The following is a 16,300-nucleotide window of genomic DNA, read 5'->3' as shown; positions in this document are numbered from 1 at the left end:
CCAGAGATGAAGGGCAGTCACCTGATAAAGACAGAGGTCCCTTGGCTGGCAGGTAAATGAAGACTTGCCCTTTGTAATCCACCCAGACATGTAGCATACGGTTGCTATTTTCTTTTTCACCTGCTTTCTGGGAACTTGGCAAAATGTGATTAGCAGAGGGGCCATTCTGTCTGATGGTGTGGCCTCCTGGGTGAACGCGCTGCATCTGTAGAGATCACAGCAGACAGCCTCTCCTTACAGGTCCTGTTGCTCTGCAGGAAACAATATCATAGCTGCCACTTTCTTAGGTGAAGGGTGGGGAGCGCCCGTTCCAGGAAGAAGCAAATTGTAAATCTGAAGGTTGAGGAGAAAGCCAGGCAAGGAAGCTGAGTAATGTCGGAGTTCAGATAAAGATCTTGTGTCAGCCTCCTGCATCTGGTGGTCTGTGGGTCTTAGCTGGGTTTGTCTAGGACCCTTTGATGGGCTCATGTTTGTAATTCAGTCATTTCTTTAGTCAGACAGAATTTGGAGCAGTAATACAAGCATGGTACATATAGATGTATGTTTCCTGTTAACTGCTTTTTCTATTTGTTTGGCATTAACAGGTTTCTATTCCAGTTGGAGCCTCCGCGTAACAGAATACCCTTCCTCTTTCTGTGTGCTCCACTGTGTATATTTGGCCTTTTGCCCACAGCAATCAGTGCTAGTCTCCTGAGCACACTCACTCAAGTGTCTGGACATGTTCTAGTCGTTGGACCTGTTGCAGATTGAGTGACCTCATAGCCTCCTTCCCTGGGAAGAAACTGTGGTTGTGTCAGCCCCCACTCCCATTCCCCCAGGCTATTCCACCTATCACTCTTCACCCATCCATCTTTCACTGTCCTCCAAAGGCTGCATTATGAAATCTTAATTTCTTCCAAGGCAGGGGCAGCAAACTTTTTCTGTAAAAGGCCAGATAGTATTTTAGGCTTTGTGGGCCATATGGTCTGTGCTGCAACTACTCAGTTTTGCCAAGGTGGTGCAAAAGCAGCCCTAGACAGTACGTAAGTAAATGGGTGTGGTTGTGTTCTAATAAAACTTTATTAATAAAAACAGGCAGCAGACCAAATTTGGACTCACGGGCTTTCATTTGTGGACCTCTTCTGTGATACCCATGTGATTTCATTCTGCTGTATGAAGTGGTAGATCTCCTAAAAAGTGGTTCCCTTACAGCATACTGGTCATATTGCCTGAGATATGGTTCCAGCATCAAACCAATAAGCTTCTCCAAGCTTCCAAGTCATGACATCCTGGGATTGTAGGGAAGGCTGGATAAAGCAGGCTTGATTATAACTTTTTTGTCAGCCTCTGGCAGAATCTGACTCTTCCCAGCCACTCCCATTCTGTGCGCATCCTAGGGTATCCATACAGTTAGCTCCTTTAAAAACCTAAATAACAGGGATGAAGATACCCTGCAGAAAAAGCATATAAGGTGCTTGCATGACCCCAGGGAAAGGTCAGCAAGTGAGTAGAAACTGTCAGTTTTTAGAGTAAGCCTCTGAATCATCTGTGGTCATATAGGAACCTGGTGGCAGAGTAAGGCATGACTAAAATCTAGAATTTTGCCGGGCGCGGTGGCTCACGCCTGTAATCCCAGCACTTTGGGAGTCCGAGGCGGGCGGATCACAAGGTCAGGAGATCGAGACCACGGTGAAACCCCATCTCTACTAAAAATACAAAAAACTAGCCGGGCGCGGTGGCGGGCACCTGTAGTCCCAGCTACTTGGGAGGCTGAGGCAGGAGAATGGCAGGAACCTGGGAAGCAGAGCTTGCAGTGAGCCGAGATCGCGCCACTGCACTCCAGCCAGGGGGACAGAGCGAGACTCCTTCTCAAAAAAAAAAAAAATCTAGAATTTGTTAGGCCAGGCATGGTGCATAGTGGCTCATGCCTGTAGTCCCAGCACTTTGGGAGGCTGAGATGGGGAGATCACTTGAGGTGAGGCGTTTGAGACCAGCCTGGCCAACATGGTAAAACCCTGTCTCTACTAAAAATACAAAAATTAGCCGGGTGTAGTGGCACATGTCTGTAATCCCAGCTACTTGGGAGGCTGAGGCAGGAGAATTGTTGGAACCCAGGAGGCGGAGGTTGTAGTCAGCCAAGATCTTGCCACTGCACTCCAGTCTGGGCAACAGAGTGAGACCTTGTCTCAAAAAAACAAAAAAAAAAATCTAAAATTTTTTAAAGCTGTTTATTATGGAAGATTTCAAATACAACACAAAATATCAACTCATGGCTAATCCTAGTTCTTTTATATCCACACTCACTCTCCGTCGTTCCCTCTCACTGGATCTAGACAAATTCTTGACATATTTCACCAGTAAATGCTTCAGTATGTATCTCTGAAAGGTGTGGTAGAGTCTAAAACTCTTGGGTCCTATTCCAGGGCTTATTCACCGAAAACAGCTCTCCAGTGGAGACCAGCTGTGTTTTGGGTCACACACACAGCCATGGTGTGTGTGTAAATTATCAGCTGGATTTTGCTAGCAGATCACAGAGGATTTCTGTTTCAGGGAATGGAGATGCAGTAACAATCTCTGAATATGTAGGAGAGAGTGTTTCTGGAGCTTCTGCTTTACTGAGTGTTTCCAACATATTTTTAGCAGACAACTTTTGATTCTTTTTAAAGGACCAAACTTCTGAATTTAGCGAAAATGTTTTTGTGTCTTTTTAAAAAGAACAACTTTCCTGGTGATTTTCCTTATCTACAATGGATCTGTGTTTCTGCTAAACCCACAACTCTAAGAATATGTCAGTTTAATGACCATTCTCCCCTCCTGCACTGTGACATCATGCCCTGCCTGTGACACCATGCCTGTTTGTCCAAGGTTGCCAGAAGTCCAAAGCACTCTCTACCCTGTTGATTGCAGGGGCTCTCTTGGAAGGCCTTATACTGCTGTCAGTTTGTCCTGAGCTTGGTTTGCATTTCCCGTTGGGTAACCTCAGCTGCTTCTGTGACAGGAGAGCACTTGAAGAGCAATGTGACGGGGTCTGTCAGCCACCGAGGGGTGGAGAGACATCCCACGGGGCCCAGATTCAGCAGCAGCAGAGCTACGTGGAGGATTTGAGGCATCAAATCCTAGCAGAAGAGATTCAAGCTGAGAAGGAACTGGAATTTGACCAAACTTGGATTAGCCAGCAGATTAAAGAAAGTAGGTTTCCACCACTTAATGTGTTTGCCTGACCTCCTTATTCTTTCATTTTCATGCTTCCTCAGCCTTCTATATTCTCTCTTTGGTTTTCTTTGTGATATGATGGAATCTTTGGTATTAGATGTTCTCTTTTCTTTTAGACACCAGAGGTTCTTATAAGAAGAGGTCTGGAAGCAAGAATAAGGAAGCTAATTTCCTTATTGTCCTCAGAATTATGGACCTCCTACTTACCACTCCTCATTTGCTTATGTGTCCATACACTACTGCCTGCCCTAACACGTGCCCACTGTTGTGCTGAGGCTTGAGGGTCTTCATTCCCTTACGCTGTGGTAAGGGAGCCCTGTAGCCCTGCAGCCCTCATCCTGCCACATCACCTTGGCCAGCTCTTTCACTCTGCACAGGTCCAGCCATGGCTGGAGGTGTCTGAGTCCAAGCAGCCACAAGCAGGGAAGGAGATGCTGAACTTCTCTCTGGGTGTTTTTGGTTCCCAGACCAGCAGTGCCTGCTCAGAGAAGAGACCTGGCTGGCCCGCTTGCAACAGCAGCAGCAAGAAGACCATGTAGCAGAGAAAGAACTTGAGGCATCTGTGGCACTTGATACGTGGCTTCAGACAGATCCTGAGATTCAGCCATCCCCATTTGTCCAAAGTCAGAAAAGGGTGGTGCAACTGCAGCTCCTGCGGAGACACACTCTTCGGGCAGCAGAGCGGAATGTCCGGCGGAAAAAGGTCTCATTCCAGCTAGGGAGAATCATCAAAAAGCAGAGGCTGCTGGAGGCCCAGAAGAGACTGGAGCAGCTCACGACATTGTGCTGGCTCCAGGATGACAGCACCCAGGAGCCCCCATACCAGGTCCCCAGCCCTGATGCCACAGTCCCACGGCCTCAGTGTAGAAGCAAATTGACGAGTTGCAGTTCTTTGAGCCCCCAAAGGCTCTGCAGCAAGCACGTGCCCCAGCTACACAGGTAGAGCCAGTAGTTGTCACCTGGAAGCACTTGGTTAAAGTTTACAACCTTGTTGCCCAGGTAGTGTTCTGTTTTTCCCCATGCCTCGTTTCCTCAGTCTGTGAAATGGAAGGATGTGTGTAGTCCTCTCTTCCTCATGGCTTTTTCTGTCTTCTGGCTACTCTTCCTCCTTCTGTGTATATCGTTGTAGATTCAGGCCATTCCCATCTTCCTTACCCTCCGAGTAGCAATTCTTGCTTCCTTGGTAATATCTTAGGAGTAAGGATCTCGGCCTCATTTTTCATCTATTCCTTAGACCTGGACTATCCATATATGTTTCTTTGTAAGTCACACCTCAGTCTTGTCATGCCTGTAACCAGACTTCTTGAGTCCTACACCACCTCCCTCCCCAACCCACCACATCAAGTGAGCTTTCTGACCCCACCTCCCACCTGGTGAGTAAGCTCTCTTTTTTACTCCCAGGTTCAAGTTGAGACCTTCCTTCTTTTCTCCATTACCCCTTATAGGCCATCAAGGCCGGGCTGTATTATCTCCCAGACTCGTTGGAGCAAGGGTTTGTGTCTTATACCTCTTTATATCCTCAGGACCTAGCACAAGTTCTCGTCCATAGGAGGTTCACAGTTAACGTCTGTTGTTGTTATGTTTGCTCACCTTTCTGGTCTTCAAAGTACTTGGTGGGCTTTTTTAAAAAAACTTTAATATGAAAAAAATTTAAATATATGCCAAGTTGGAAGAATTGGAAGAATAGTATATGTATCACTGATATTATTCAGCGATTATTAGGCTTTACACACTTGCCTACCTTCCCATTTTCTGAAGTTTTTTAAAGCAACTTCTAGACACCTTGTCCCTTTAGTTCTGCATTTGTAAGTATACACTTCTAAAAAAAAATGGACTTTTCTTGTAACCACAGTGTTATTGTGACAGCTACCAAAATTAAGATTATTTGGTGTATTCTAAAACCTAGGCCATGTTCAAATTTCTCTGCTTGCCTAAAACTGTTTATAGTTTTCTTTTTTCTCTCTCTTTTTTCTCTAACATGGTTCAGCATTAAAACGGTTGGTTTTTCAAATCAAGATCCAAGCAGGATTTACATGCTGCATTTGTTTGTTGTTTTTCAGGTTTCTTTTAACCGTTCTTCTTGTTTTATTTGTAATCATTATTTTTACTACTTCATATTATTGATAATTACAGTTCTGTAGAATGTGTATCACTCTATAGATTTATCTTTTGGTTCCCCATAATACCATTTAAATTGTTCCTCTATTCCTCATGTTGCCTATTAATAGGAAACTTTCCCTATAAGTGTGATTAGCTTCAGTTCAGTTTTTATTTTATTTTATTTTATTTTTTGAGATGGAGTCTTGCTCTGTCGCCCAGGCTGGAGTGCAGTGGCGCAATCTTGGCTCACTGCAAGCTCTGTCTCCCAGGTTCACGCCATTCTCCAGCCTCAGCCTCCCGAGTAGCTGGGACTACAGGTGCCCGCCACCACGCCCGGCTAATTTTTTTTAATTTTTTTATTTTTGTAGTAGAGACGGGGTTTGACTGTGTTAGCCAGGATGGTCTCGATCTCCTGACCTCATGATCCGCCCATCTCGGCCTCCCAAAGTGCTGGGATTACAGGTGTGAGTCACCGCGCCCAGCCACTTCAGTTCACTTTTTTAATAAGATGAAGAAATTGAGGAACAGAGTGGGCCTGGAGCTTCTCCGAGAGCTAGGACTAGTGTCCACAATTTCCTTTAATACCTAGAGAGCTTTTCTCTGGCTCTGAAGTCAATAGGAGACAGTGACATTGGCCTTGTTTTTAACCTCCTTCTGTTCACAGGAAGTAGTACCTCTCGCGTCTTCTGAGATAGCTTTCCTTGTCTTCACAGCATTTTCCTAAGTTGGGATCCCTCTACCACATTACCACCTATGCCTGACCCTACTCACCAAACATCAGAGAAAACATCATCAGAAGAGTGTTTGTCACAGGCTGCTTCCTACCCTCCAAGGACAGGGTGTCTCTGCAAGAACGTCCTGCATTCCTCAGGCCATGGGCAGCCCTGCACAGCCGGAGCAGCCTTGTCCAGGAAGGGAGCCTCAGCTCCAGACACTTGGCTCACCGTGAGTCCCAACTCTGTTGGCATCCAGGAAATGGAGAGGGTGGGTAAGCAGCCCCATCAGATGGTGATCCAGGGCTTAGCATCTCTGAGGAAATCAGCTAACAAGCTAAAGCCAAGGCATGAGCCAAAGATCCTCACCTCTACTACCCAGACCAGAGGGGCGAAAGGACTAGCAGACCCTAGCCACACACAAGCTGGGTGGCGAAAAGAAGGGAACCTTGGGACCCACACGGCTGCTAAGGGAGCCAGTTGCAATTCCCCATGTCCTCATGGACCCAGGCAGACTGCTGGGCATGGAAAGGCAGTCAAGACTTTTTGGACAGAATACAAACCACCTTCTCCAAGCAGGGCATCAAAAAGGCATCAGAGGGTTCTGGCAGCTAGGGTCGGAAAGATTACCAAAAAGTCCTCTCACTTGCCTCTCGGCAGTCCTTTGAAGAGACAACAAAATACGAGGGACCTAGACACCATGGCCCCACTCACAGATTTTAGTCCAGTAGTGGATCATTCAAGAGAAGACAATGATTTTTCTGACTCAGATAGCAACTACTCAGTGGATTCTCTCTCGTGTGTCTATGCCAAAGCCCTGATAAAGCCACTAAAGCCAGAGGACCCTCAGGAGAGGAAGTGGGATTTCCCGGAGCCAGAGAACTCTGAAAGTGACGATAGCCAAATATCTGAGGACTCACTGGCTGAGAAGAGGTACCAAAGCCCACAAAACAGGCTAGGGGGAAATCATCCCACCAACAACCATGGCCACCCCAGGACCAGAACTAGAGCTTCTGTGAGGGACTTCCCTGCACCCTCAGACAGTGACCTACTTGCTCAAACTCACAGGAGCTTCTCCTTGGATAGCCTGATTGATGCTGAGGAAGAACTAGCAGAAGGTCAGCAAGAGGAACCTTTCCCTGGTTCAGCTGATGAGATACCCACAGAGACTTTTTGGCACCTGGAGGACTCCAATCTGCCTGTAATGGACCAAGAGGCAATATGCAGGCTTGGTCCCATCAACTACAGAACAGCAACTAGGCTGGATGCCGTCCTGCCAATGAGCAGTTCATTTTACCTTGATCCTCAGTTCCAACCCCATTGTGAGCAGGCGGAATCACAGGGAGAGCCAAGCTACTCTGAACAGGCCAACTCTCTCCAAGGCATGCAGCTTTCAAGAGAGAGCCCACTGATGTCCATGGATTCCTGGTTTTCCTGTGACTCTAAGATTAACCCCAGCGGCCCCCCAGGAATAGTGGGTTCTTTATGTCCAAGTCCTGATATGCAGGAATTTCACCCCTGTAAGGAGGAGAGACCTGGATACTGGCTAAATACTGAGGAACTAAAGCCATCAGATGCAGAAACGGTTCTGCCATATAGCTCCAAACTGCACCAAGGCAGTACTGAGCTCCTCCGCATTGCAAGAGATGAGCACACAGCCTCTGCTTCTGATACGTCCAGGCTGTCTCTCTGGGGAATTCAAAAGCTTATTCAACCAGGAGCTGATGGCACTTTTCAGGGCAGATGCATCCGTGACATGACCCAGCAGGGCAGCTCTGAAGCATCCCACAATTCTAGTGTATCAAACATGCTGTCTGCCTCTGCCACCACATCGACTCATGTAGGCAGCACCCACGAAAGGGACTGGTCTGCCCTTCAGCAAAAGTACCTCCTTGAACTCTCTCGCCCTGTTTTGGAGGCCATAGGAGCACCCAGGCCAGCTTTCCCCTACCTTGAGGAAGACTCTGGTTCCCTGGCCCAAGCTTCTGGCAAAGGAGGAGATACTCCATTGCCAGTTGGCCCTAAGGTATCTAGCAATCTGAATCTCAACAACTTTCCAATCCATCTGTCCAGAATCAGGCGTTTGAGGGCAGAGAAAGAACAGGACAGTTTAAATGCCAAATTAGAAGGTGTTTCAGATTTCTTTAGCACTAGTGAGAAAGAGGTGAGTTATGACGAAACTTATTCAGCAGACTTAGAATCATTGGCTGCTTCTCGATCCACAAATGCACAGGTCTTTGCAGTAGGGAACACGATACCAGATTCCATGACAGAAGCATGTGAAGTCAAGCAGAACAACTTGGAAGAATGCCTTCAGAATTGCAGGAAACCTGGACTGATGACTTCCTCTGATGAGTATTTTTTCCAGAAGAACGCTTGTCACAGTAATGTCACTACAGCCACCAAAGCAGACCATTGGCCCCAAGGCTGGGCTCCTCTCAGGAAAAACAGTGCAGTCCAGCCAGGGCAATTAAGTCCTGACAGCCACTACCCACTAGAGGAAGAGAAGACAGATTGCCAGGAGAGCTCTAAGGGAGCAGTTAGAAGACACATAAATATCTCCTTTGCCTTTCCTTCAGGTCCAGAGCTATACCTTCACTCTGCTCCCTGGAATCCATTGTCATCTTCCCTGCAGCCCCCACTCTTGGAAACATTCTATGTGACCAAAAGCAGGGATGCCCTGACAGAAACTGCCTTAGAGATTCCAGCTTGCAGAGAAGTAAGGGTACCTTCCCCACCCCCCAGGGAAGCCTGGGGCTTTGGTCACAACTGCCAAGCTCTCCAAGATGCTTATTTGAAGAATAATTTGCCAGTGCTGTTACAAAACCAGAATTCTAAGGTTGCCTCATCTCAGCAGGTCACAGCTGAGATACCAGTAGATCTGAATACTGGGGAAGTCATCAGAGAATCAGGTAAATGCCCTGGAAATATTATAGAAGAAAGCCATGATTCAGTTTATTCTTCTGTTACTCAGAACAGACATTTTCTCCCCTCTACCAGCACAGAAGTATGTGAATTTGAAAATCAAGTTGGAATTTTAAATAAACACAGTTTTCCAGCACTGGAAGGAGGAGAGGTCACTGCTCAGTCCTGTTGCAGTGTTTCCTCAGACAGCACTGAGTCTGGGAAGCCTCTCCTCCTCTTTCTTGAATCTGAGGCATGTGAGGAAGAAGAGCTGGATCAGAATACAGTTCTGAGGCAGACCATCAATGTAGGCCTTGAGAAAGACTTGCCATGGGAAAGTGCTGTTTCTTTGAAGTCCAAATCTGTACATCATAGAGTAAGCAGCCCAGTGATGGTGGCCCAGGATGAGAGTCCAACCCCTAAGTGGGAAGGGAAAAATGAAACCAGGCTTCTTGAAAAAGCTCTTCATCCCAAAGATAGCTCAGAAGAGTTTAAGCTTCCAGGCACAAAGCCTGCGTATGAGAGGTTCCAGTTAGTTACATGCCCTCAGGAAAGAAACCCCGGTGAATGCAAGGGTCCTGGAAAGTCACAAGAAATGTTAAATCCCAACGGAGAACCTTCTGGAAAGAAACAGAATAAAAGAGTTAATAATACTGATGAAATGGTTAGGCTAATTAGGAGTGTAATGCAGCTGGAAAATGGCATCTTAGAAATTGAATCTAAGCAGAATAAGCAGGTTCATGCTTCCCACACACCAGGTGTCGATAAGGAGTCAGTGTTCCAGGACCAGAAGGAGCAGGAGAAGACTGACCATGCCCTTAGGCCAGACAGCTCTGGAAACCTTTTGACCTCTAAGGATCAGCCATCTTCTCCAAGACAGACAGATGTTACTGTCTTTAGGGATAGTGAAGCTGGAGAGATGGAGGTGAACAGCACTGGGAACCATCCCCAGGTCCAAAAAATCACCCCGAACCCCTTCAGGTCAAGGGAAGGTGTACAAGAGAGTGGACCTGTGAGAGAGCACACCCACCCAGCTGGATCAGACAGACCTGCCAGGGATATTTTTGATTCTTTAGGGAAACACACAACTTGCAGAGAGTTCACCAACACTTCTCTTCACCCACAGAGAATGAAAGCCTTGACTAGAGCTCTGCCATTGCAGCCCAGGCTAGAGAGGTCTTCTGAGAATAATGGCCAGTTGGTAAAAGCATCAGCAAGTCTCAAAGGGCAGCCTTGGGGCTTCGGAAGTCTTGAGGAATTGGAGACTGTGAAAGGTTTTCAGGAAAGCCAAGTTGCTGAACACATAAGTAGTTCCAACCAAGAGGAGCCAAAAGCTCAAGGTAAAGTTGAAGAAATGCCTATACAAAGGGGAGGCAGCCTACAGGGAGAAAATAAAGTGACTCAGAAACTTCCTAGTCTCAGCCAGCTTTGTAGGGACACATTTTTCAGCCAGGAAACTGTCAGCCCGTTACTAAGCTGGACCGAATTCTCTACAGCTCCTCCTCACCAAGACCTGAGTAATACCTTGCCCTTGAATTCTCCAAGGCGGCCAAAAAGCTGTCTTCATGTACCTGGTGTTCTAGGCATCTCTTCACTTGACTGTGTGCTGGATCTCACAATGTTGAAAATTCATAACAGTCCCTTGGTAACTGGAGTAGATCATCAGGACCAGAGTACAGAGACCAGAGGCCGCAGCCCTGAAGGAAATGTTAGAGGGGGTTCCTCTGAGGCACACGCTGCCTGCTGTGGGCCTGTGCGATCCATGGCCATGGGATCTCATAGTCAATCTGGTGTACCAGAGAGCATTTCTCTGGGGACAGAGGACAGGATCTCAGCAAGCACCAGCCCCCAAGACCATGGAAAGGACCTCAAAATCACCTTGCTGGGTTTCAGTACCAGCGAAGATTTTGCTTCTGAAGCCAAGGTGCCTATGCAGAAAGAAATAGGAGTCAGTTCACTGAACAAGGTCTCTAGCGAGCCTGAAAAGAGGGTCAGCTTCTCCTTGGAAGAGGATAATGATCAAGTCAGCAAGCCAAGGCAGAAGGCAGAGAAGGAGACTGAGGACCTCGGACTGACCAGCAGTGTTTCCTTAGCACCTGTTTCCCTGCCGAGGGTGCCCAGTCCGGAGCCTAGGCTGTTGGAGCCCTCTGACTATGCATCCATGTGCCTGGCCATCTTGGAGGAGATCAGACAGGCAAAGGCCCAGAGAAAGCAGCTTAATGACTTTGTGGCCAGGGGCACAGTCCTTTCTTACTGTGAAACTTTGCTAGAACCTGAATGTTCTTCAGGGGTTACTGGCAGGCCTCAGTGTAAACAAATAGACCTGTCATCATCAGACCAGACCAGGAATGAGGGTGAAGCACCGGGATTTCGTGTGGCATCTCTGTCTGCTGAAGCAGGGCAAACAGATCTGTCAACTGACGAGAGGGAAGTCCAGGCCACACCTCTGTCTGCAGACAGCTTTCAATCTCTGCCCAGTACGGAAACTGACAGACAGCCGTGGGATCCTGTGCAGGTTTTCTCCCATGCTGCCCCTGCTCTAGACAAAAAACATTGTACTGGAGAACGGAGGCAGTTCGCGGGAACAAGTGAACCGTTTATATGTCACTCTGGTTCTTCTGAAATCCTAGAGAAAAAGAAAGATGCAACCAGAACGCCTTCCTCTGTTGATCCTTTGGCCCCAGACAGTCTTCTTTCTTCAGCACCTGTGGAAGGGGTCAGGAGGGTAGTGGCTGCCTTATCTTCTCAGGCCCCTTGTGATGATCCTAGAGTGACTCTGCATGAGCTAAGTCAGTCAGTTCCACAGGAGACTGCAGAGGGCATACCCGCTGGCAGTCAGGACAGCAGCCCAGAGCATCAGGAACCCAGAACTCTAAACACCACATACGGAGAAGTTTCAGGTAATTTATTAGTGACTGCACAGGAAGAAAAAACAGCCCATTTTGAAAGTCAATCTGTGACCTGTGATGTTCAGAATTCTACAAGTCCCTCAGGGCCTAAGCAAGACCATGTCCAATGCCCTGAGGCTTCCACTGGCTTTGAAGAAGGTAGGGCAAATCCCAAACAAGATACCATTCTGCCTGGAGCTCTGACAGGGGTTGAACTGGAAGCTCCCACACAGCAGTGTGTGAAGTGGAAGGAGAGTGTTGGGTCTGGGTTGACAGAAATCTGCGGGGCTGGCAGCAAACATTCCAGACCAACTCCACTGCCAGATCAAAGACCAAGCCCAAATCCTGAGGGAATTGGGGAGGGAGCCCCATGCAGATATCCAAGGGAAGCTTTACATGACCCTGTCTTCTCAAGGAACCCTGAAGGCAGCAGGACTCTCAGCACGTCTAGAGGAAAAGAGAGCAGAACTCTTCCTTGCCCACAGCCATGCAGTTCTCAACCTGTTGCTACTCATGCTTATTCCTCCCATTCCTCTACTTTACTGTGTTGTAGAGGTGGTGACCTGGGGAAGGAGCCTTTCAAGGCTGCCCTGCGTACTGTCCACCCACCCTGTGGGGTACCTTCCAGGGCCTATGAAATGGATGAGACAGGAGAGACCTCTTCTAGGGGACCTGATGTGCATTTGACACATAGCCTTGAGCCCAAAGATGTTATTAGGGAATTTAGTATAACAGAGAGCAGCACTTGTGAGCCCTCTACTGTGGCTGCTATCCTATCTGGGGCTCAAGGCTGCAGATCCCCTTCTGCCTCTGACGTGAGGAGGACAAGTTCCTTCAGCCACTCAGCTACTGATGGAAGCTTAGGATTAATAGGCGCTCCTGAGGAAAAGGTTGCTGAGAAGCAAGCAAGCACAGAACTTGAGGCTGCCTCTTTCCCTGCAGGCATGTACTCTGAGCCACTGAGGCAGTTTAGGGACAGCTCTGTAGGTGACCAGAATGCACAGGTGTCTCAAACCAGTCCAGAACCACCTGCAACAACTCCGGGACCACACATCCTGGATTTAAGTGAAGGGTCTGTGGAGAGCAAGGTGGTGGCAGAGCCACAGCATGAATGTTTTGAAAATACCACCAGATGTTTTTTGGAAAAGCCACAATTTTCCACTGAATTGAGAGATCACAATTGCTTGGATTCCCAAGCCAAGTTTGTTGCAAGGTTAAAACATACCTGCAGCCCCCAGGAAGACAGTCGCTGGCAGGAAGAAGAGCAGCACAGAGCCCAGGCTTCAGGTGGTGGTGAAGGCTTCACCCAGGGTGTGAATCCCCTTCCTTCTAATGAAGGTGGCTTAGATAGCTGTCAGATTTTAGATGCTAGGAGACAGGAGGTGGCTGTGGCCAAGCCTCCTGTGTCCAAGATTTTATCACAGGGCTTCAAAGACCCAGCCACTGTGTCCTTGAGGCAAAACGAAACCCCACAGCCTGTTGCTCAGGGGCCTGGCAGCCTCTATACTGGCAGAGAGCAGCCAGCCCTCAACCACAGGGGCTCACTTCCTGTGACTGCAATCTTCTCTGGCCCCGAACACTCCAAGTCCTCCCCCACACCACAGTTCTCAGTTGTCAGCTCTTCTCATTCTCTTCAGGAGCTAAACTTGAGTGTGGAGCCTCCTTCCCCTACAGACGAAGATACACAAGGGCCTGGCAGATTGTGGAACCCACATCTCAGGGGCTATTCCACAGGAAAGGCAGTGGCAAGAACATCTCTGCAGGCTGAGGACAGCACTCAGAAAGCCTCATCTCACTTGGATGATGGCACTACTGATCACAGGCCCCTGAAGCCTGCCACCCCTCCTTATCCAGTGCCTTCTACCCTCTCACACATGCCAACCCCTGATTTCATGACCAGCTGGATGTCTGGTACTTTGGAACAGGCCCAACAGGGAAAGCCAGAGAAACTGGGTGTGCAGGTTAGGCCAGAAAATTGGTGCTCTCAGATGGACAAAGGAATGCTGCACTTTGGCTCCAGTGACATCAATCCCTATGCCCTGCCCTGGCGTACAGAGGAGCATGCACGTATCAGCTGGAAGCAATATGTGTTTGGCAGTACAGTCGATGTTTCCTGCAGCCAGAAACCCCAGGGCCTGACACCATCAAATGTGGCCTGGTGCTCCAGCATGGACAATGGCCTAGAAGACCAGAACTCCCCTTTCCACTCTCACCTCAGCACTTATACCAATATTCGTGATCTGTCAACCACACACAGCAGCACTGAGAATGCCCAAGGTTCAAATGAGGCCTGGGAAGTATTCCCAGGGAGTTCTTCAATTGCCTTAGGAGACCCCCACATTCTGACGAGCTCTGAAGGAGTAGCCCCCACTTCAGGTCATGACAGAAGACCCCAGTTCAGGAGCCCTTCTGGTGAAGCAGATTGTCTGAGGAGTAAGCCCCCCTTGGCTGAAGGAAGTACTGCAGGTCCAGTGGATGAGATTATGCTGCTGTATCCATCAGGGGCAGGCTGCCCTGTGGGACAGACCAGGACGAACATATTCGAACAGGGCACACAGACTCTTGACAGCAGGTGCCACCAGAGCAGCACTGACATCTCCTTTGCTCAGCCTGAAGCTAGTGCGGTATCAGCCTCTGATCTGGCCTCATGGACCAGCATGCACAATCTGTCTCTCCACCTCTCACAGCTCCTGCACAGTACCTCAGAGCTGCTTGGAAGTCTCTCCCAGCCAGGTGTGGCCAGAAGGGAGCAGAACACCAAGAGGGACATCCCAGATAAAGCCTCACAGGCCCTGATGATGGATGGCTCTACTCAGACCACTGTGGATGAAGGCAGCCAGACTGACCTCGCCTCACCCACCCTGTGCCTCCAGGCTTCAGAGACCGAACCTCAGGGGGCCAATGTGATCCTTGAAGGGCTGGGTTCAGATACCTCAACTATGTCTCAAGAAGAGGGAGATGTGCCAGGGGTACCTCAGAAGAGAGAGGCAGAGGAAACAGCACAGAAAATGGCACAGCTCCTATATCTTCAGGAGGAAAGCACTCCCTACAAGCCCCAGAACCCTTCAACACCCTCATCCCACTTGAGGTTTCAGAAAGCCCCCCTTAGGCAGCATCTTCCTTCTGTGGGCCCCTCAGTTTCTGATGCTTTCCTGCCTCCCAGCTCCCAGCCAGAGGAGTCGTCTTGCATAGCTGTCAGCAGTCCCAGTCCCAGCCCCTGTCATTCCCCAGGGCTCCTTCCCAATACTTCCGAGTACCCTGGGGACCCTAGGGTCAAGAAGAAGCTGGGCCCCACCAGCGCTTTGTTGGTGGACAGGGCCTCCTCCCCAATCCTCACTCTTAGTGCCAGCACCCAAGAGCTGGGTCTTCCCCCAGGCTCTTTGACCCTCTCGGCCCCTTCAGCTCACCCTGTTGAAGGCCACCAGAAGCTTGACTCCAGCTCAGACCCTGTTGGTGCCCCAAGGACTCCAATGGATAATTATTCCCAAACCACTGATGAGTTGGGCGGCTCCCAGAGAGGTGGAAGTGCATTACAGAGGAGTAACGGGACGTCCTTCCTTGAGGTACGCTCCCTGCACAACCCACAACAGAGTCCAAAACTCCAGTTTAGTTTCTTAGGGCAGCACCCTCAGCAGCTTCAGCCCAGGACCACGATTGGGGTCCAAAGTAGACTGCTGCCACCACCACTGAGGCACAGGAGCCAGAGGCTGGCCGACAGCTTTGTGCCTGAGGAGGTGACTTCCCTGGAGCATGGCCCACTGAGCGGTAGGGAGCCAAGTCAGTGGCGGAGCAGAACAGAAAATGGAGGTGAGAGTTCAGCATCTCCAGGGAAACCACAACGCACTCTGGACCGACCTTCCTCATGTGGAGGCCTCCAGCACCTCAGCCCCTGCCCTGTCTCTGAGTTGGCTGATACTGCAGGGCTCCGAGGTTCCGCCTTGGGCCTCCCTCAGGCCTGCCAACCCGAGGGGTTACTGTGCTCCAGTTGCCAGATGTGCATGGCCCCTGAGCCCCAGCACCACAGTCTGAGGGACCTCCCGGCGCATAACAAATTTAGTAACTGGTGTGGGGTTCAGAAGGGCTCACCTGGGGGAGTGGACATGACTGAGGAGGAGCTGGGGGCCAGCAGTGATCTCAGCTCTGAAAAGCAGGAAGAGGACACCCCACAACCTCCTAATGACCACAGCCAGGACCCTGAGTGGTCCCAGGGGGAGCAGGTCCCCCTGCAAGTTGGGGCCCAGAACCTCTCACTCAGCGTGGAACTCACAGAAGCGAAATTGCACCACGGCTTTGGGGAGGCCGATGCCCTGCTCCAGGTGCTGCAGAGTGGGACAGGGGAGGCGCTTGCTGCTGATGAACCTGTGATACCCACCTGGAAGGAGCTCCATGCACGGTAAGGGCCCCCAGCCTGGAGTCGGGAGGGGAAGGGGTGGGCTGTGAGGAAAGAGAACCCCAGAAAGCTAATAGCTTGCTGTTTCCTCTGCCCTGGTTCATCTCTGGGAT

At 49.4% G+C, this 16,300-nt stretch overlaps 1 protein-coding gene across 6 annotated transcripts in view; it reads left to right on the top strand.

Annotated features, from left to right (window-relative positions):
* The window catches only part of STARD9 (StAR related lipid transfer domain containing 9), a 159,949-nt gene that overhangs the window by 115,084 nt on the left and 28,565 nt on the right, over window positions 1-16,300 (top strand). For 5 of the 6 annotated variants that reach the window (XR_004432060.1, XM_033190404.1, XM_033190405.1 and 2 more), the window contains exons 21-23: window positions 2,978-3,168; window positions 3,660-4,131; window positions 6,006-16,190. Coding sequence is in view for 5 of the 6 variants with exons in the window: in XM_033190404.1 (XP_033046295.1) it covers window positions 2,978-3,168; window positions 3,660-4,131; window positions 6,006-16,190 (10,848 nt within the window). In the remaining variant the exon portion in view is untranslated. The remainder of the gene's footprint in view (window positions 1-2,977; window positions 3,169-3,659; window positions 4,132-6,005; window positions 16,191-16,300) is intronic. The other variant, XM_033190406.1, reaches the window with a different exon arrangement.

The sequence above is a fragment of the Trachypithecus francoisi genome, unplaced genomic scaffold, assembly GCF_009764315.1.
Source record: "Trachypithecus francoisi isolate TF-2019V2 unplaced genomic scaffold, Tfra_2.0 Lachesis_group3, whole genome shotgun sequence".
Taxonomy (NCBI): Eukaryota; Metazoa; Chordata; class Mammalia; order Primates; family Cercopithecidae; genus Trachypithecus; species Trachypithecus francoisi.
The sequence above is the reverse complement of the archived record's forward strand: the minus strand, read 5'-3'. Positions and strand labels throughout refer to the sequence as shown.